The sequence below is a fragment of the Chenopodium album genome, chromosome 20, assembly GCF_948465745.1.
Source record: "Chenopodium album chromosome 20, dcCheAlbu1.1, whole genome shotgun sequence".
NCBI lineage: Eukaryota > Viridiplantae > Streptophyta > Magnoliopsida > Caryophyllales > Amaranthaceae > Chenopodium > Chenopodium album.
The window spans coordinates 18,068,643-18,091,036 of record NC_137853.1 but is presented as its reverse complement, the minus strand read 5'-3'; the positions used below and the strand labels follow the sequence as shown (position 1 = coordinate 18,091,036).

Genomic DNA, 22,394 nt, shown 5'->3' with positions numbered 1-22,394 from the left:
TAAAAAATGAACTTGTCCTCAAAATGGGAAGAATCTCCCTATTCATAGGGTCCTTGGGAATTGTGCCCTTACATAGGTCATATGACCAAGATTTGGTGGGCTGCCCCCGTTTTGGCGACTTTTTGGAGTTGGGCCTTTAAAGGCCGTCATTCCTTCTCCTGACAGTGGATTCCACGTGTCATCTTGCTAGTGGCCCAATTTTGACCAATACTAGTTGGACACGTGTCCTAATTTCAATAGGCCACGAGGCGGGGTTATTTCCCCAAAACAATAGGAATACTTTTCACTATAATAATCGAGTAGAGGCCAATACGGGCGAGACTCCATAACTCACTTCGTACCATCATCCCCGATCCTCCTTTCGTGGTTCTGAACCATATAGAGTTAGTAATCTCATGGATTATGAATGGGGTGTAACTTCACGGGTCAATCGTTGTAGCCTATCACTGTCCCATATTCGTGGTTGTCTTTTATAATCCGTGAACGGTTTACAAGTTCCTTAAAAACTTGTTGGCGACTCCCTACTTTCCTTGCCCCTAATCGTATATGTCAATCCCACTTCCTATGAGTGCCAAGCATATTCACACATGCTCAACGTAGGCGCACTTCGAACAACGCTTACAGCAGCCCACTCCGCATCCCAACCAAAAGGAGGGGGACCAGCCTTCTATTAACTAGAGTAAACTCCGTCTCCTAGTGAAGGCGCTGAGAAAGCCCATTCGGCATATGTAGCCAGATGGCAGCAAAAAGTCTTACGCTAATGCTCGACATTTCATTGATAATAAGTAGAACACTATGAAGGAATTATGTCTTCGATAAGTGCAATTACTAGATATATCAAGGATCACTATTATGGAGATAATAAGTTCATTCTATAGGGTCGTCAATATCTGGTGCTAGATATGATAATTGATCTTTGGACTAGTTAAATAGCCCAAAGCCTTATAGAATGGATCCTATGAGGTCACATAACAAGGGTATTGGGTTAAACAAGTAAGAGGCCCATTAATGGGCCTCATGAGATTATGACATACCATGTAGAGTGTTGGGCTAGAGTAGTGTGTTTAGGACAAGAGTTTTGGGCTTTTGACATGGGCTCTTATTAAGAGATGTGATCTATAAATAAGATCCATGCCTAGGGTTGCAACTAAGCAGTAACAATCAACATACAGTAGATTGTGAAAGAAGCAACCAAGTTCCAATACCAAAAACACTCTCCTCACTCACGGCCCTCCCCTCTCCCTTCACGTCCGTACGTGTGGTTCCCCTCATGGTGGCTCGTGGTGTTCTTCGTGGTGGTTCATGGTTAGCTCGTGTCTCTCCTCTCCGTTGAAGGTTGATTGAAGCGTCAATCACGAATAACTAGCATTAGTGGAGGTTTAACTTGTGCCCGTGGACTAAGTAGAGGAATCACGCTTGGGGTTCTTTATCTCCCTTTGTTCTTGCTCGATCGCACGTGGAATCACGCTTCAAAGGTACAATTATGTGTTCTTTATGTGTTATGCAATGATCCTTGGTTTAGGTGCTTTATGAATATGATTCATGTTATTTCCGCTGCGTAGTACCTATAAACCCCTACAGTGGTATCAGTTAGCCTATTGCATTTACGCATATTGACTATAATTCTTTGATAGTCCACAATTTTAATTCAATTAGGAGGGAGAATTATATAATTATGGGTCAATTATTATATTAAATGTGATTTAACTCTTGGAATTGATTAAATGTGATTTAATAATGCTCAAAATAGCCATGAAGAGATACGATTTTGCCCTATTATGCTCGAATATTTCGACCCCCCAAACCCTAATTTTTCGAAAATTTTCGAAACCCTAATTCGTTTACTATGTAATTAATGATTTTAATCTATTTGCTTTCATGACAAATTATGAATTTTTCATGATCAAATTATTTAATTTAAGAGTTAAATTGAATTGGGGATTAAAATTCATGAAGAACGCTAATTTTGAGATTGAATATGATTTAATTTTGAAATTAAAAGGACCACATTAAGTTAATTTAATTTTAACAAAAATGTTTTGTTTTAATTAAAATCATAAAAAAAGGAGATTTATTGCAGCAGCAACCACGGCTGGGTGGCGTAGCCACGGCGGCTGCCGCAGCAGGTGGTCCGGAGGGAGGGGCGAGGAGGGGCAGCAGGTGGATCAGAAAGGTGCAGCAACAGCAGCACCGTGCAACAGTTGAGCGGCACTGCTGCTGTTGTGCGCCGCTGCCTATAGCAGCGTACACCTCACGGTGTACGGCCACCGTGGCTAGCTTCGGCTGGCCACACCACGGTGGCTGGCGCATATTTTCAAAAAAAAAAATAAAATTAATTTTTGAAAAATCATTTCAAGATAATTACAAAATTATTTTGGGATAAAATTTGTTTTATTTTGGATAAATATTGTTTATTATGGGATAAAATCAAATCTTTCAAAATTGTTAAGTTTGATATTATCCATATTAAAAGTTGTTATTTTGATAATTATCCATAATTAAGTGGTTAATTTTGGATAAGATTTGTTAGGATATTCTGAGCATATTCCAAAAGGATAATAATTGATTTAAATAATGTGATTATCCCATAATTATTTTTGGATATAATTGATTTAAAATATTGTGATTGGCTAGTAATTAGGATAGAATTTCCTAACTTTGTTAGGATAATCTTTGAGGATAAATATGATTTATCTTTTAAGATTAAAATAAGATTTGATTCTATTCTCATGACTAATTTAGAAATATGATATTTTATTGATGATCATGAATAATATATGATATTATCTAATTGCTTTAATTAAAATATGAGTTCTTTAGATTCCATGTTTCCTTAATTATGATCATTCGATGTTATAGTTTAGGAAAGCATGATGAGTGATTTATTATGTGGCAATTTTATAATATATGATGTTGTTTATTGCTATATAATGACTAGTATGGCCCAGTAGATTGCTAAATACGATCTGCGCATCGTGATGTATTTTTGTAATCTTAGTACGGTCTACGAACCGATAAAGTATTTTGTAATTTTATTTTATCTTATTTAAATAGTAGATAGAATAGATTAAAATTACAGGTTGCAGTTAATCCAAGAACCCTTGAAGTGAAGGCCCAAAGGAGCAAGGTGGATGCGATCCATGATGATTCAAGTGGGAGCATTTACTTTATTAGTTTTCTTAGGATTAGGGGCCATGCTATGTCTTATTTATGCATTAAGTATTTTATGCATGTTAGATTTTATTGATGTTTTGTGATGATGCGCTAGAGTTCACTATTTAATCACAACATAATAAATCTAGATCCTAGTAATATTGAGGCAGCTTTTCCAATTAAAAACCCGATGAAACCTTTGACATTTATGATGGGTCATGCCAAAGCTGGGCCTCATATTTTTCATTGGAGAGTGGGGGTAGGACAAATTCTACACTTTTAATTGGTTATACTCAACAAGGTTACCTAAAGATAAAGTTTAGAACCTTGAAGCTAAGGGTAATAATTAAACATGTGATGGTTAATTATTCAACCAAGAGTTACAAGAGTTGTAATCAGTAAAGAGTTTACTCACCTTGAAAATGTAATGGTTGATGGCAGGGCCAAAGTCTGGTCAATTATTGCACGAATAAAGGATCTTGGAATCATTTAATTCAATTGGGATCAATTAACATTGAATAAATGCTTTAAAGTTACCAATTTAATTCGCTTTTGGTACTTTAAATTTAATAATCATAATTGAATTTTGCGTTTACTTATAAGTAACATGTCGTTCTAATTTTATTATTATATATAATCTCCTCGATTGAAAATAAAGTTGAGAAACGTTCTCAAAAAGTTTAAAAGATAATCCATAAAACTATATTCCAATTTTGCTAAGATTGTTCTAAAAGGCAAGTTTTAGAAAGTCATGTCACATGTCTAAGGTTGGTTTTATTCAAAATGTTTGAGTAAAATACCAACACATCTTCATTTTGAAAAATGTTTCAAGGGATATAATGAGATGAGAGGTACAATCCCTCAAAAGACAAGTGTACAAGTCCAATAAAATCTCTTATCTTCAATATGATTGAATATAAGAAAGTGATTGGAAATCTCTATGATCAAAAGTTGATCAAATAACAGTATTCTTCATCTACTTTATATAGAGTTTAATACTTGATTAAACTCAAATATAAATAATGATAGAATAGACTTAGCAGAATCATGAAAAGTGCCTGAAGTAGTTGAGCAATTAGGTATCATTTTGATTCATGTTATTTCCGCTGCATAGTACCTATAAACCCCTACACACTAAAATATCTGACACGACTTCAACGCCGACGTCGACAATGTTAGACAGCTTAAGGAAAAATTCAATGAGGTGTTCTCAATCTGCGTAGGAGCACTTGTCAGATGACCATTCCGTCCATATAGGTCCTCAAATTATAGGTTCAGCTCCGTATGAGCCCCAACAAACATACATGTCGTTTTCCGCACCTTTTTAGGAACCTGCCCTATACGAGATTTAGGCGGCGTATCAAGTCTAGCCACTATACTAGCATCTACGTCTGCTCAAACTTAGAGAACAACCCTCTGCGTTTTCCAAGGAAATTGTCGACCAAGGTTAAGAATGTGTTGGTTGGCGACTATGATGGGACCACCAACCCGGAAGACCACCTGATAGCTTACACCAACCTCATGTACTTTCGGATGATGCCACATGGTGTAGATGCTTCCCAATTACACTAGAGGGAATTGCCCAATAGTGATTCTGCAAAATGTCGTCTTGGTGCATTAACAATTTTGAAACGCTTGCGTTCTTGTTTGCCTCTAACTTATCCATGAACATACCCGCCAAGAAAACAAGCCTCGACTTGAGCGTGTATAACAAGGAGACAGGGAGGTGCTCTATTCTTATGTCAGGCAGTTCAATCTGGTGAGAATCCAGATTCAAGGATTGTCTTACAATGTTGTCTATACAGACTTGTTCAAGGGTCTGAAAGATGGGTCGAATTTCATGTTTGACCTCGTTCGGAAGAAAATCTTCACTTTTTAAGAAACGTTGATAGAGGCAGAAGCTTATATCCAAGCCACTGAGCTCTACCCCACCAGCAAGTAGTCAGACTCAAAGAATTCTGACAAGAAAAAAGGGAGTCGGAAAGATCAGCCGGCTCAAAAAGCTGAAGATAGAAAAAAGAGAAAAGAAGTTTGGGCGGTTGAGGACTCTGATCACTCGTCCAAGAAGAAGAAGAAATAGTTTAAGTCGTACGTCCCTAAATACAAGATTAACAAAGATTACTACACCATCCTTATGGAAATCAAAGACCGGGTAATACTTGAGAAGCCCTCGGCGATGAAAAGTCCGACCAAAAACCGAAACAAGAATAAATACTGTCACTTTCATGAGGATATTGGTCATGAGACCAACGATTGTTATAGCCTCAAGCAATTGATGGATAGATTGGCTGATAAGAGAGTGTTGAAGTCTTACATTATCAATTCCAAGGTGATCCTAACGACGGACCCCAAACAACAGTTAAAAAGTCAGTAAAGGCTGATAGTGGTTCGGACACAGATCCAGACAGGTTTTGCACCATTGCAGGCGGCTTTGCCACTGGTGGTCCAACTATCAGAGGAACCAAGGACCATTTTAGACAGATGAATGTCAGCTCGGTCGATGAAGGTCAGACGTCTGTCGATACAATTGCTGAGGTCGTCATCTTAGAGAAGGACCTGTGCAAAGTCTGTCGGCCGCATGACGACCCAATGGTCATCAAAGCAAGGTGGCTAACTAAAGAGTTGGTCGAATCCTTAATGAAACTTGCAGTTCGTTTGATATCGTTAGCAGGCAGTGTTTAACAAAGCTGAAGTACAAGCCAGGTAGCTTGCAAAAAGTCACTCACCCCTTAGTTGGTATTGGGGTGGGAGTTGTGCACCCACTCGTACGCATTAATTTACCCATCCGACTGGGAGAGATGGGAGAGGGGCGCCACATGGTCGTTTGGTTCTTGCTCGTAGAAGAGCTGACTGCCTATAATCTCATTTTAGGCCGCCCGACTCTGAACGAATCCAAGGACGTCATTATTTCCTCCCTCATGCTGCTGAATTTGGAGAAAGATGATGGTTTCGTCGGCTCCCTAAATGGAGACCAGAGAGAGTGCTGTCTCTCAAACGTCAAGCCCATAGTAGTTGGCCAGGACGCGGAGTCAATAGACCATGACGATGTCAAGGAATAAGAGTATGTCCCACCAGTAGGCGGTAAAAAGAGAAAGGTAGGTCAACTGATAACTGTTAAGAAAGAGAAGCAATATCAATCAATGACCAGAGAACAGTCAAATGACCTCCGTCCCCAGCCGCCTGACGAGCACATTGACATCACTCTAGATGACACACGTCTGGAACAAAATGTACATGTGGGGATGTTTACTTTTACAAAGTTGGGGGCAGCCTTGCACAACCTGTTGAAGGAGTTCAAGGAAATTTTTGCCTTTGAAGTGGAAAAGATGCCTAGCATAAGCCCGGATCTTACTATGCACAAATTTTTCGTTGATCTAAAAAGAAGCATATTAGGCAAAAGAAAAGAAGTTACGACGAAGAGAGAAGTCAGGTGGCAGCTGCTGAGGTAAAAAAAATTGTTAGACATTGGGTTTATTCGGCAATGTCACTTCCCAGATTGGGTTGCGAATGTCGTTCTTGTAAAGAAGCTGAATGGGACCTAACGCATGTGTGTTGATTACATAGACCTTAATAAGGCATGTCCAAAGGACAGTTATGCACTTCCAAAGATCGACAGTCTGGTCAACATTATAGCCGGACATGCCCTGTTGAGTTTTATGGATGCTTATTCAAGCATTCATCAGATACCCCTATGGAAGAAAGATCAAGGGAAGACGACATTCGTCACTGATCAGGGGCTAATCTGTTATACTGTGATGTCGTTTGGCTTGAAAAATGCGCCGGCTACTTTCCAAAGAATGATTAATACAGTCTTCATTAATCAAATTGGATTAAATGTAGAGGCGTCTATCAGATAATATAACAACAAGAAATCTAAAAAGCAAAAGCATAGAAGCAACAGACACGGCATAAGAATGCTGAATGGTTATTCTACAAACGTCTGTCGAACATGGTAATAAGACCATAGGCGGAAAAGAAGCACTTGTCTCCCTACCACTCATGTTTGGGTACCTAGTTTTTGGGCACAATTATTTGTTCGTCGTTTGATAGGGGCATGGTGGTTACCTCGAAGAAATTCGGCTTTATTATTTGCTCCTAGTCCTCATCTGGGATGTGTGGCATAACACACTTTTTTCCCAACAACTCTGGCTTCTTATTATAGCGGCAAAACTCGTGATTTTCTCGCCGCCTGGGGGAGGAAACAAGATAGAACTCGTTCCTCCTATAAGTCCTCTTAGACGGCTTGCTTAAGGACATGAGATGTTCCGGGTACACCTGTGTTAGCGTATACCACGCCCGCCAGCCATCTGGGTTAGGGATTAAGTAGTGCATCTTAAAAAAGGCCTCCCAGCCAGGGTAAAGGTTCTGCATTTCACACGCGGCAATATATCCCAGTATATTTACCCATGTGTTTGGGGTCAATTGCCACATGCCCAAGCCATATCCTCTTAGAATGGCCTTCACTACGCCATAAAGGAGGAAGCATAAGCCGACTAGGAACGCCGCTTCATTTATAGCAGCTGAAACAATTGACGGCGTTTGGTTGGTCATCTTCCCAAGTAATTGTGCCCAGTTTAGGCGGCACTCGGTGTACTTGTTGGACTTAGCAAACACTTGAATCCTTAACGAGTTCGTCTGCGAAGGGTAAAGAGGTAGCTCTTCTCTTTTCACTATCAACAACCATCTGTAACGAGCTACTGCTACCCTCTTCAGAGTCTGAACCAAAAGCAAACTCTCCACCGGTTCTCTCTTCTAACTCTTCTAATGGAGTCACTCGATGTGCTTGTTGGACTTGGGGGATGGTCCCTGACCTCATCAGCCAACACCTCTAACGTGCCATCTTCCCTATATTCTGAGTCAGGCACCGTCATTTTAGTCCGAGCCATAGCGTCCTGCAAAGACACAAAGACGGTTAGATTCGGGGAAGCACAAGGGTGGTCCAAAAACCCAATGGCAGCACCCCCAGTCTTAGAGTCAACCGTACCAGGAGACTGGCCAACTATTGTCTTAAGCTATGCCATGTATACTGTGTTGATGGTGAATCCATTTATTTTATAACAATATGCTTAAATAGTAAAAAGGAAAAAGAGATGAGAAGGGGATAGACTGCTACCTCAAAGTATTCCAAAAAGAAGTGTCAAGCGTTGACTGGCTGTACCAAGCAGTAAAATCAGACGATATTATCAGAAGGGGGCACAGATGGTTATAAGAGTCTCTCTCTCTAGAATTCTTACTTTCTCTCTCTAGACTTTGGTAAAAATGTGAAAGATGAGAAGGGGGTAAAACTCTATTTATAGAGGGGTAAATTCAGGGGCAACGCTGTAACTTCCTTATAAGGTGAACAGTTAAAATTGTTGACCAATACCAAGCTGACAAGTGTCACAAGTGCCACGTGGCACGCCACGTCACCCTTGTGAGGGGTGAATGATTTGGGTAAAAATACTCGGGTCACGTGACTTGAGATTGTTAAAAGTGCTCCCATTACATCACAATCATTTCTCTTACAACAAATAAAACACTTGATCCCGGGATCCGAGAAGATTCTTTACTTTCCACAGATTTACTCTACTTCGACACTTTACTAACTCTATCGTCGGAGGCAGAACTCTAAACCACCTGAGCTTTCGTTTGTCTGCAGGTACAACCGAAGAACAACTAGTCTTGGTGAAGTAACTCTCTCGCGGGACATCTCGCAAAAAACCTCGAAACACTAATGTATGACAATTATATATTGTAATGTTTGCCAATAATATTTTTAGGGGTTTATTCATTTTCACAGCTCTCTTCCTCTCTCCTTTGATTACTTCTTCTCCGTTCATCTCTCCTTACAACATAGCATTACATACCCACGATCTGAAAAGGCAGGTCCTCATAACAAATATTCTAACTATTGCAAATAATATCATTCTACAAAGAAATCAATGTAATCGAACCTCAATCAATAACAACAAATTGAAAATAGAAATTAAGAATTATCAGAATAGAAGAACGAGGGAAATGATCATCAAAATTGACATGACGATGACATCAATGAAGATCACCAACCTTACAATGATGATGACGGTGTCGATGATTGACAACGATGGCGGTGTTCATGTGGGTGGAGGGGATGTGACGGTGGTTATAGTGGTCGAATTGGGGTCGTTTGTGGGCTGAGTTCAGCTTGCTATTGCTATGCGAAATTGGGGAAGTTTGTGGGCTGAGTTCAGCTTGCTGTTGCTGTGTGAAATTGGGGGAAGTATGTTCGGAAAATAGCAACAGCAAGGTGGGTATGGCAATGGATCAGTGGCTTAGAAAGCGGAAGTGGGTGGTGGAAGAAGGTAGCAAAAGGAGTGTGTATTTGGAGCCACACCCCATTGATATCATATATCAACCAAAATATGTTGATATAATGGCATTGTTGTAATATTTGGGAACTTTTTGCTGAATTCCACATGCTCACTAGTGGAATGCTGATGTGGACCCCGTTTCTCCAATTTTTTGATTAAATCTTGTAACGGTACATTGTTGACGGAGAGATTAACGCCATCACCTCCACTTTTTGTTGAGATCCCAGATGGATGAGGAGAGAAATTAACAGGTTCGTGCAAGAGTGAACCCTGTATCATCGTCCCAGAAAAACTCAAATTGAAATACAAATTTTATTTTCGCTTCAAATCGCAACATTATGTAGCCGTAGACATGGATTGCAGGAGAGAGATAGTTCCAAATTTCGACATGGAAGTGTAGATTAGTAGACCCGAAATTTCAAGGTCAGAAATTATAGATGAAATTTTCTGTCCTTAATATCTAATGTAGTTTAATTATTCGTGTTGATTAATTGTAAGTTGTTATTGAGAATTAAGTGAAAATATATTTAATTATTTTTTTGTTTATTCGCACCTGTTGAATATTTCGGATTTTTGAGGATTGTCGATTTAATTGTTTGGTTAATTATGCTTCAAGATCTCAGTAATAGAGTAGTTTTTATAGATTACCTATGTTAGACACTGATACTCAATTAAAGTTTGCCATTATATCAACAATATATGGTTGATATAAGATATCAATGGGGTGTGGCTAATTGAACTTCGACCCGAAATCGCAAGGCAAATTCTTATAGCTTATATTTTCTTTCCGTAATAAGCTAATTAAGTTAACAAATGTTCACTTCTTGGTTATATTGGACATAATTCAGACTTAATTGTAGTTTAACCGGACAAATTGAAATTTTGGGATTTTGGGTGAATGTTGATTATTCTTCTAGAATAAAATTTGTGTCCAAAGTTTATTAATAGGTAGCTAATTGAAATTGAGTACATATATTTGAATTTTGCTCTTGCTTGTAGTAAATGGTGGGATTGATTTCTGATTTGTGGAATAATCTGATTGATCGATTATTGCATCTTTGTGTTATAGAGTTGCAGTCTTAATTGCATGTGTATGTGAATTTTAGATTTTTTTGACAAGTCATGAAATTGGTAAAATTGTAATTACATTTAATCAAATTAAACTTGAATTCTTTATTTACATGGCTTGTATACCCATTTCATGTTGAGTAATGTAGGAAGGGCTAGAATAATTAGTTAGGTACAAGGTCTGCTCAATTTGTGCGATTTTTTTCAATGTGTTGTTGAATGTTGATTAGGTCGGGGCTGTCGTGTTAATCTCCATTGCAGAGTGTGTAGTGTTACTGTTAATCCACATTACCATGGATGAAGAGGAAAGTAGCATGAATGAGTTAAGTTTTTGTGATAAAACTTTGGATCAGATTGTAGTTAATGAAACCCCTCCTCAATCGCCTGATCAAGATGGGATGTCCTTAAATTGCTTATCTCCTTATGTTCAACGCTCTAATTCTAGCAAGGATGCCATTACCATGACATCTCCTATCAAGACTTTTGAGACGGTAGAGACCATTGTGTCCACAAATAAGGTGTCTGTGTATTCAACAGTTGAACCACCTAAAGTTGGGATGGTGTTCAAGAAGTGGGAGGATGTTGAAATGTACTACAAAGAGTATGCGGAACAACATGGCTTTGGAGTATGTAGACAAGCAGGCTCATTCTCGAAGCAAAAGGGGGGGGGGGTTAAGGAGAGGAGGGCTGTAACATGGCGTTAGGAGTGTTGGGGATACCCTGATATGAGGGGTAGATGGGAAGCGAAGAAAAGGGCTAAAGCTATGGAGATATCCGGTACGGTCCCCACAAGTAATGGTGAGATTTGTGAGAATGAGTTAAGTCATTGTAAAAGGACCTCAAAGAAGTGTTAATGCTTGGCTCGAATTTATGCTAGTGTCAATTGTGATGGTGAATGGGTTTTAAGGACCGTGGAACTAAATCATGCACACAAACAAGACCCAAGTGGCTCAAAATTGGTGAAGGAATATCGAATGAAAAATTACACATCTAGTGTGAAGAAGAAGCTTATGGATTTTTACGAGGAATGTGTCCCCCTGACACAAATCCATGGATGCATGGCTGCTGAGGCAGGTGGGGATGATGATCTCCCTAGTGTGAAAGACCTTCAACATGAGGTTTCAAAGGAACGGAGATTGAAAATGGAAGGCGGTGATGCGGTGGCAATGATGTCTTACTTTGATCGAATGCAAGCAGACAACCAGATGTTCTTTCATGCACATCGGCTAGACAAAGAAGGCCGTCTTAAGGATGTGTTATGGGTAGATGCACGGAGCCGGGTGGCTTATCAGGAATTTGGTGATGTTGTATGCTTCGATGCAACCAATCTAACTAATGAATATGAGCTTCCTTTTGCAAATTTCGTAGGTGTAAATCACCACGGACAATCGATACTTTTGGGTTGTGCTCTTGTGTCTCATGAAACTACAGAAACCTACTTTTGGGTTTTTGAGCAATGGCTATCTTGTATGGGCAACATAGCCCTTGTGCTATATTGACTGATCAAGCAGCTGCAATGAGGAAGCCAATTGCTCACTTGATGCCTTCAACTCGTCACAGATGGTGCATCTGGCACATTATGAGGAAGATACCGGAAAAGTTGGGCAAATGCAAACAGTAAGCCACACTACTTTTTCTCAAATGCTGTCGATTTACCTGAACTGTACTTTGATTTTGTATTTTAATGTTGTCATTTAATTGTGTATGTTTGATATGGATGTAGAAAGGTTCAATATACTCCAACATACTGACTGGTAGATATATTTTAGTGTTCTATTGTTTGTCCTTTGACTTTGATGATATCGTTATTATTCGCCTAAATGTCCTGTTATGACATTGTTCTTCTGTGGTGCATTGATTATTTTCTTCCTGTGAATATCCTAAGTTGAACACAAGAAGCTTTGAAAATGGAGTAAATAATTATAGGAAGTATTATATATTGTCTATCCAGAGCATAATATTGCTATCATGTGTTGGCCTTTTTTTTTGGGTAATAATATAGGGGAGCATTCATCATTGATAGGACTTTGTGTTGGTTTGTTGTTCTTGGTATATTGGGCTTGGTTTCATGTAGTATTCTAATTCAGATTCAGAGTGCTACATCTTGGGATCAAAGGCTCATGATATCTATTATCTCATATGACTGTTGTAACCTACAGTTGTTTCATATGTGATAGCATTCAAGTCAATCAAAGCAACCCCAAGCCTAGTGCTCAGTGGGTTGAAGTCTTTATTATTTTTCTTCTTTAGTTTTCAAGTAAGCATTTATCACCTTTTCTTGTTCGAATTTGTCACAACTATGCTGAATTTAAGAGCCCATTGAAGACTGTAGTGTATGAGAGTTTTACAGTAGAGGAGTTTGAGTACAGATAGAATGCACTCATCAAAAAGTACTCATTGGAGGACAATGATTGGCTATGTGATCTTTTTGATGAAAGACCCAGCCTTTATGAAGGAGCATTTTTGGGCCGGAATGAAGACCACACAACGCGTGGAAAGTATTAACAGTTTTTTTGATGGCTTCGTAGATAGACAGACAAAGCTTCATGAATTTCCGGAGAAATACACAAGGGCAATGAAGAAGCGAGTGCAATCTGAAGTTGCTGCTGATGCTAGGTGTGGTAAATATGTGCGCAGGCTAGTTAGTGGGTTTAGGGTGGAGAAGTTATTTTAGAAAATCTACACGGACGCTAAATTGTAGGAAGTCTAGAAAGAATGTGCTAGAATGGGGTATTGCTATCCAAAGGTACGGCGTGAACTTGAAAATGATAAGACGGAGTATGTTCTTGAAGACAGGGTGTGGATAATACCCGAAGGCAAGAGTGAGGACATTATAACAGATAGGAGAATTTGGGTGCGAGTTGTTTTTGATCAGATAACAAAAGAATTTTCTTGCGATTGTCGGAAATTTGAGACATTTGGAATATTGTGTAAACACGCCATTCGGGTTTTTGAGGATAATTTGTTGTTGGACATACCCAAAAAATACATCCTTGACAGGTGGAGGAAGGATCTTCCTCGAAAACATACCCGAGTGAAAGTTGCCTACGATGATCCCGGTGATACACCTCAAGTCCAACATTATCGTAGAATGATGAGGGAATTTGAAGGCATCTGTGATGAGGCGTCTGTTTTTGATGATATCGAAACGGTCGATATGGTTATTTGTAGCTTAAAGGAGCTACGTATAAACGTTAAAGAGAGTAGGAAAAAATTCTTCATCAAACAAGCAGCACTACCGTCAATGCCTGCAAATGAGGTGCCCCCTTCTGAAATCGGTTCAAACAGCTCCCCCTCACAGCTTCATACTCCCCCCTCAGTTGCAAATGAGTACCCCAAAGGTGTACACGTTAAGGATCCTATCCACCGCAAGAAGCTACGGGGTAGACTTAAGACTACTAGGTATAAGAGCTCAGCCGAAAAGGGTTATAAAACCCAGAAACCAAGTTCTGCTGCAAAGAAAACACAGCAGGTCAGATGAACATTCGACATCACCCTTTCTAAGTCCTTTGGTTTATTCTCATCTTGTGTTGATTACCCTCTTTTTATCTTACATATTTGATTTTCCTAAATAGGGCAAAAGGAAGAGGACAACTCGACCGTTGAGTGCATTGTATGAGGACTGTATCGATCCTGATTTGCTGACCGATTCGGGTGAGGAATCTGACAACTCCTATGAATTCTGATGGATTACTTCAAGCCGCAAGTGCATCCCTTTGTGTTCTATGTGTATGACAGGAATTTGTGTCACGAATTGTGTTCCTCTTACTCTTTTGGAGTGATTATGAATTCGTTATAACTACTTAATTTTACTTCATCTATGCTTTTGCATTGTGTGTATGACAGATGTAATACCTATTGGATATCTTATTCGTGTTTGGTAATAGACTTTGAATGAAAGAGCTATTCGAATTTGCTCAGATGTAATTGGAATGCTGTTGTAGCATGTAACATATACATTACATTATGTATATTGTTTTGGTTATTGTATGATGGATCTCTCTTTCATTCCATTTTAGAAATTTGTGTAGTTACACCGAACTGCTCATGAAAATCGGTCTCGTTGGAAAGTAGGGCCCCCGTGAGTTAATGAATTTAATTGCAGTTAGCCTGGTGATCCAGATCCAATGCTGCAAAGGAATGCCCTTAAGTTGGATCATGTTGTGATGTCTATATGTTGGATCATGCTGTGATGATGCTCAAGGGAGGTGCATGTTAACTTAAATTGATCAAGATTACATTGGACCGCACATCGAGGATGTGATCAACCACAGATTTAATAACCAGATAATGTGTTACATAAGAATGATATAAATCTTCAACATTCAAAGATTACATTAGTTTAGACTTGCATAGAGTTGTAACCAGATTTGTGAAGAGGCCCAACATTCAAGCCATCTTCAACAAGCCCATAAGTGGGCTGAAGCTATACTTTTGCAATCTTTGTGTTGCGGGCCAAGGTTCAAGCTATCTTCAACAAGCCCATAGTTGGGCTGTTGTTTAGGGCCCACCCGAAAGTTCAATTTATTTTTTACCTTTAAATTTATATTTTATTTTTTAAATAGTGTAATTTTCGACAAACTATATTTTTTTACATAAATCTAACCCTTTTTTTTTTCAAATAGTAGGCTCTATGTAGGGATATGCTTAGAAACAATCAAAAGTAGTGTAACACTTCAAATTTCGGTTGCGGGTTTTTCCATGTAACTTCAGGTCGGGATCGATTGGGTAATTGGGTTAGGTCAGGGATTGCTGGCCATTGCCCTAATCAACATCTTTAAAACTAAAACCTATACATTCCATTTGTGATTTAATAAAGCGTCTCATAAGCCACAATCCATCCCTAATATTCTTTAAATAGTATTAAGACGTTGGCCCAACTTTTTTTTCGTAGCTTTTGTAATTTGACCCAACCAAAAAGTTATACTCTGATGCGTACACCCATTGCAGAAAGAACCTAGGTTATAGCATCGATCCTTGTTTGCGCCCTGATTATTTTTCGTATGTTTTGTCTTCGAAATTGAATCATTTTTTCGGGTGATTTTTTTCAATTATTTTCACTAAATAATACCTACTTTTATAATCCCAATTGATCTTCCATTATTTTTATTGTTTTCGACCTTTTTAAAGTTTGGCCACTTCCCTTAGCCCTGAAAACTTTATACTTTTAAATGAATTATTTCTTTCTTTTATACTTTTAATCATTATATAATTATTACATCCGGGTTTACATGCAATAATTTAATCACTCAAAATGAAATACTTTGAACTAATTTGACAAATTTTTTTTTTAAAAAAACACCCATACAATGAAAAATAAAACAATCACTCCTTAAACATTCACTACTTAATCGTTTTCATTAAATTTCGAGTGTAACAAGTTATAACATAATCTAAAATGTTAGTATCCCATGTTGTAACTTACACTAATTAAATCGTGAAATAGAAATAATGCATTAAATCCCATTACTCACCTAACCCCAATTGAATTTAATCACATTGACCCCAATTGAATTTATCTTTTTAAATCCCTAGTGGGAAGTTTTAGGGATATTAGTGATTAGTGCATGTTTGGAACCAAATCACAGTTAACCATGTAATCCGTGCATGTTTGGAACCACAACCACCTTGTCTCCGTTTAGGATGCCAGCCTCCCTTATTGTGCTAAGAGGGGCTAGCGAGACATCCTCATGGTAGAACGCCAATTTTGACGGATCAACGCCATACTTGACTCCCCAAACATGGAAAAGGCGACAGAGAGGGGTGTCCAACTTGCCCTGAACCATAAGCTTAATCTTCTTTCGGTGTTCGCTGTTCTTTAGGTAGAATCTTTTGATCCTAGTGTTGGTGTTGACCACTCCCGCCTACAAATCATTTAAAAAAAAAGGTGTGAGTAACAATATAGCTATTTATTACAATTATGTTTAGTACGATTAACTAAAAACCTTAAAACACCTTTCCTTCGACGTAAATCACACTTCCAGATTCAACTCCTACTTGTGCTGGATATGTAGTAGATGGAACGTATGTATTGCCATGGTACAACATGATTTGAACTGGTGTGACATCAATACGTGAGGAGTAGTCCTTGTATATAATACCCCGTATTTTTATGTATTTTTATAAAGTATTTAAGTATTAATAAAATGTATTGTTAAGGGCTCAAGTATTTTGATTAAATATTTTAAAGGGTTAATATATTTTAAATATAAGGTTTTATAAAAGTAAAATATATTTTGGGTCAAACCATTTTAATTATTTAATTATTAATAAAGCGAGTATTTATATTTGGGTCAATAAACCAGTTCATCCTACTCTTGTATCCGGGTTAACTATTTTAAGTCCATGACTATATGAAGCCCAAACCTACACTAATTACCCTACACTATATATATGTACTAGATCCCCAAAATTTCCCACACAAAAAGGTTAGTCTTATTTTCTTCCTTTTTCTCTCCTCTTTTCATTCTAGCTATTTTGATGATTTTATTTATGGGTTTTGGTTTTAATTATTCAAAGTATGTTTGATTAGTATCATAATTATGTTTTGATGATTAAAGATTGTAAATTTTAAATATTAAAGTGTTTTATTTTAAGATTTCATAAAATTATAAGTTAGGGTTTTAAAATTATTAAAGACTTGATTTTTAGGGTTTTCATGAACAATTGATTTAGGGCTTTTATAGTAATGATGTTTTGAAATTTTGGTGATTATAGAAACTAATTAGTTTAACTTAATTCTAGATTATTTTGAACACATAAATTCGTGTTTTAATTTATAGATTCCCGTTCGTTAATATTAGGAAATTTTAGATTTTAACACCATACAAATCAATGAAAATTGATATTAACACCACCCAAAAAAAAAGTTTATTTTAACACCACATAAAAAATTGAAAATTTGAAGTTACCACTAGATAACGGTTTCTGTGACGGAAAAGTGACATGGGTCCCATGTTTTAGGTTTGCCTCCAAATTTCACACTTAGTAAACACGATTCTTCCTCTTCATTCATTACTTCCAACCATCTTCATTGAATTCACTCTGAATTTTCATCTACTCAAAGTAATATCTTAATCTAGGGCATTCAATTGCTTAGAATTTGTGTGGTTGGGGATAGGGAAGTACAAGGGAGCTGTCATTAGCAAAAGAAAAGCTTTGAGGATTTCGTCATCCATATTCAAAAAAAGGGCGAAAATTGCTGGCAATCTGACAGTTACGGGTGAAAGACTCCAAAGAAGGTATCTTTTCTATCTTTTTACAGCAATTTCGTCTATTATTGGTGAAATTGTTGATGTCAATTTTGCAATTTTTTGCTTAATTGGGGTTACTTTGGCAACTTAAACTGAGAACCCTAGAAAAAGGGATTATTTTGAAATTGACTGCGAATTAGGTTAATTGGTGGTTTAGGTTGAAATTTGACACTAATTAATTGGGGTTTATGTAAATGAACTTATTGAAGACTGTATATGTGTGATTTGTTTATTGATGCATGTTGGACTGGATTATTTGTTTATTTGTATATTTGAAGTTAAATATTCAATTACAGTAGTTGATTAATAAAGTGTTGATATTATATGTCTTATTTGTATAAATTAATAATACTATTGTATATGTGTTATTGGTGGGTAGATAATGGGTGACAATGAAGATATGGTTGACATCTGTCTAAGGGTGGGGGGTGCATTTGTCCCTAAAAGAGTTAGCAAAGATAGACAGCTGCTATGTTGGTGTGGGGGGTGGTGTTATTGGAGAAGAAAAGTCCCAGTGTCTAAGTTGGATGTACAGGAGATTAGGACAGCTGCTATTCATGGATTTGTTAATGGTGATATGGAGGTGCCTGTCTATTTCAATTGTTGGTATAGGCAGAAGGGGAAAACTTTTAACACTGGTAGAAGGGAATTAGTCAATAGTGATGAAGTGAGGGGCCTTTTAGAGACTAGAAATGGAGAGGGTTATGTAGAAGTGTTTGTGACAGCACAACCTAATTTGAAGCCCATAACTAAGGCCCAACCCAATCCCAAGCCAAAGGATAAGGTTACTAAAAAAGGGAAGAAGGGTGACAGTACTTCAACTGTCAGTATTAGGAGAAGCCCTAGATTTAAGAAGACTGAGACTGAAAGGGAGGAAAGTACACCAAGGGAGAAACTGAAGGGGAAGGTTGCAGAAGTTGGAGTGTCTGGTAGTTCAAAACAGAAGAGCAAGCTCAAAGGTAAAGCCTCAGCAAAGGCTAAAGCATTGGTTTTTGAAGAGGATGATGATGGTGGCAATAAATTTGACTACTCTAGCTCAGATTTGAGTGATGAAGATCTAGATTGGGAACCAGGTGAAGAAGAATTTGATGAAGGGGATGAAGAATGGTTTATTAAAGGGTCTAAGGACATCTTAGAGAAGGTTAACAAGACTTTGGGGAAACTGCAGGGAAGTGGCATAGATGAGGGTGTTGTGAAAGATAAGAGGTCAGATCTGAAAGATGACCTGGATATAGGAACAATTAGGGTGAATCCAGAGGATGATGAAGGTGATACAGAGAGTTCAAGGAGCTTGTGTGGATCTGACTCAGAGGAGGATACTGCTCCATGGTTTAATGAAGATGTGGACTTCCAGAAGCCCATCCAGCTGCAGGTGAGGCAGAAGTTCAAGAATGCTGCAATATTGAGAAGGGTATTGAGACTGCATGCCATTCAAGAGAGGTATGAGTTTTATTTCTTGCATAATGAATCTAAGAGGATTACAGTGCAGTGTAGGTTTAGATGTGACTGTGAGTTCAATAGTTATACTTGTAGAATGCCTGCATGTACATGTGTGGGGGGGTAAAGTGTCATTTTAAGGTGTATGCATCAAAACTGGTCAAGCAGGAAACTTGGCAAATTAAAAGCTGTAAATTGAAACACAGTTGTCTTAGAGTTAAGAAGAATAGGATGATTACTGCTGAGTTCATTGCAGACAGATATCTAGAGGAGTTTAGGGCTAATTCTGCATGGAGAATTAAGGATATTAGGGCCAGGGTTCTTAATGACTTAGGTATTGAGGTGACATACTTTAAAGCATGGATGGCTAGGTGTAGGGCTAAACTCATCATATATGGGTCAGCAAGGGAGCAATATGCTAGGGTGTGGGATTATGGGAGGGCTGTGATGAAGTATAACCCTGGGTCTGGGTGCAATGTGGTTGTGGAAGGTATAGACAGTCCTGAGCCACCTATTTTTTTTGAGAATGTTCATGTGTCTAAGGCCTTTGAGAGATGGGTTTGCTAAGGGTTGTAGGCCAATGATTGGGGTGGATGGTTGTCACCTCAAAGGTGCATACCCTGGAATTATATTGGTGGCAGTAGCTAAGGATGGGAACAACAATCTGTTCCCCCTAGCTTGGGCAACAGTGGAGGCAGAGAATAAAGATAGCTGGGGTTGGTTCCTAGAGTCTCTAATGGCCCTGTTCACACATGATCAAGGAGCAGGGCTGACAATAATGTCAGACAGGCAAAAGGTAACAGTCCCTTGCCTTCATTTTGCACATTTTTCATTATCATTTGTACTTGTTTTTTTTTCTTTGTGTAAGTAATTAGGATAAGTTATTGATATTGTGAATGAATATGGCAGGGGCTTCTGGAAGCAATGGCTGATATAGTACCAAAAGCTGAAAAAAGATTTTGTGTAAGGCACATTTGGGCAAATTTCAAGCTCAAATTCACTGGGTCAACATTTAAAGAATTGTTTTGGGCAGCAGCCAGATCAACAACTGCAGTAAGTCATCCCATTCCAACACTTATTTAATGTTTGTATGCATATGTGTGTCAATGTTCTTGTCTTAAGTTGTTTACATTATTGCATTTTGTCAGTTTAACTTCAAATTTGCCATGGACTCTATCAAAGAGTTATCAGAGGATGCATATCAGTATTTAGTGAACATTCCCCCCCAGTCTTGGTCAAGACATGCATTTTCATCTAACTGCAAGTCTAACATGTTGTTAAACAACATGTGTGAGACTTTCAATGCAGTCATCAGGCCTGCCAGGGATAAGCCTATCCTCACCCAAATGGAATGGATGAGGAGGTATGTAATGAATAGGAACAATGAAAAGTGGGAGGATTCTAAAAAGATTCCCAGCAACCTTACCCCCTATGTGAGACATGTGTTGGGTAGGATAGAATTTGTGGCTAGGAAGTGTGTTGTGCAACCATCTAGAGGGCAAACATTTGAAGTGCAGTTGATGGATGATCAAGAGTGTGTGGATTTGGAGAAGGAAACTTGTACCTGTTATCATTGGGAACTTACTAGGATTCCATGTGTCCATGCTTATGCATGTATGATGGACATTAGGGGTGACATAGAGGCTTATGTGGACCCTTACTACACCATGGACTCATACAGGAAGGCTTATGAACCCCCTATCCAACCCATGCCTGGTCCTAAACACTGGGAGAGTGTGAGTATGAGGGAACCACAGCCTCCAGCATTTAAGGTTCAGCAAAAAAAGGCAGAAACAATGCAGTAAGTGTGCAGGTTTTGGTCATTATGCCAAGACCTGCAAAAACACTCCTGCACCAGCAACTGAGGAGCCAAGGCAACCAGGGAGACCACCCTCCAACACTCCTTGGATGGTGGAGGAGAGGAAGAAGAAAGAACTCAGAGCTGCCAAAAAGGTATAAACCTTGAACCTTGTGTTTCTGTAACTTTATGAATTTGATCCTGTAAGCTGACTATGTTGTGATTTCCCTGAAACAGAGCTCAAGTCAGCCAAGCTCAAGTCAACCAAAGCCAAGCTCAAGTCAACCAAATCCAAAGCAGCAGTCTAAGTCAAAGGCAAATCCTTCTTCCAGCCAACCTGCAACAACCAGTACTCAGCATCCTCACAAAACTTCTAAGGTTTCCTCAAGTCAGCCTGCAACAACAACAGTTCAACAACCATCACACACAGGTGTGATAACTAGGGCCAAGCTGCAAACTTTCAAGAATGTTAACCTCACTCAGTGATGTAATAGCTAGAAAACAATATTATGTTTCAATTCAGATTTATGTCATCATTTTGTTTGTTTGTCATTAGCATTTGAATAACCAGAGATATTAGGATGGTGTACATTTTGTATGGCTGTAATTGCCATGAAGACAAGTTCAAGTCAACACCTTTTGGTTACCATTTATGAATATATATGTTCTGTTAACTTATTTGGCAATAATTCCCTATTTTACTGCATGCATGTGCTTTCTATTTTTTTTCAAAAACCATCATAATTGAACATCAACCACATGATTATAAAAACTTGGAATTCATTCAATAAAATTTTTAGAATTTTATTACATAAAAGCTCCCAACACTACAAGTCACAAAATAACATTTAAAAGACCTACTTCTATTACAACTAAACACCCCTAACCATTAGGAAAACTACACCAATTGACAAACTAATACAGATAGCCATGCCCACCCACATACAATGCACTAAAGAGCCCCCCCTGCCTTGCAGTCCCTGTTCATTCTCTTTCTTTCACCATTCAAAGCCTTGCACCTAATCTTTAAATTGTCAACTTCATTAAGTAGACACCTCCTCTGCCCACTGATATCATCAACTTCCCTTTTCAACTCATTCACTTCACCCTTAAGAAGCTTCTTATCCAGCAAGAGGTTATTGATAACCCCTGTTTGCCAATCTGTCCCATCAGGTTGGTCAACCCATTCAAAGACCTTGCACCCCCTTGATTCTGTGACTGGATCATAAAACTTGCAAGCTCTGAACTTCCTCCCTGGGGGATTCTCCCTAGTCCAGCTAGTTAGCCTTGCCATTGGCACTCCACGATTGCATTTTTTCTCCTTCGAAGGAGAATAGCTCAAAGAAGACATAATCT

At 38.4% G+C, this 22,394-nt stretch overlaps 1 protein-coding gene across 1 annotated transcript; it reads left to right on the top strand.

The window, feature by feature from the left end:
- The first annotated feature begins 19,820 nt into the window (after positions 1-19,820).
- On the top strand, positions 19,821-20,881 carry LOC145596886 (uncharacterized). Its single transcript, XM_081653075.1, has 4 exons — positions 19,821-20,036; positions 20,150-20,293; positions 20,389-20,800; positions 20,871-20,881. Exons 1-4 carry the CDS (start codon positions 19,821-19,823, stop codon positions 20,879-20,881), a joined length of 783 nt encoding a protein of 260 aa, XP_081509201.1.
- Positions 20,882-22,394: the final 1,513 nt, after the last annotated feature.

What these genes read in the sequence shown, in the direction of transcription:
- LOC145596886 (XM_081653075.1), top strand. Translation starts at nt 19,821, where the DNA reads ATGATTGGGGTGGATGGTTGTCACCTCAAAGGTGCATACCCTGGAATT. An exon ending in TAATGTCAGACAGGCAAAAG is followed by an intron (nt 20,037 to 20,149) that starts GTAACAGTCCCT and finishes TGAATATGGCAG; the next exon opens with GGGCTTCTGGAAGCAATGGC. An exon ending in CAGCCAGATCAACAACTGCA is followed by an intron (nt 20,294 to 20,388) that starts GTAAGTCATCCC and finishes GCATTTTGTCAG; the next exon opens with TTTAACTTCAAATTTGCCAT.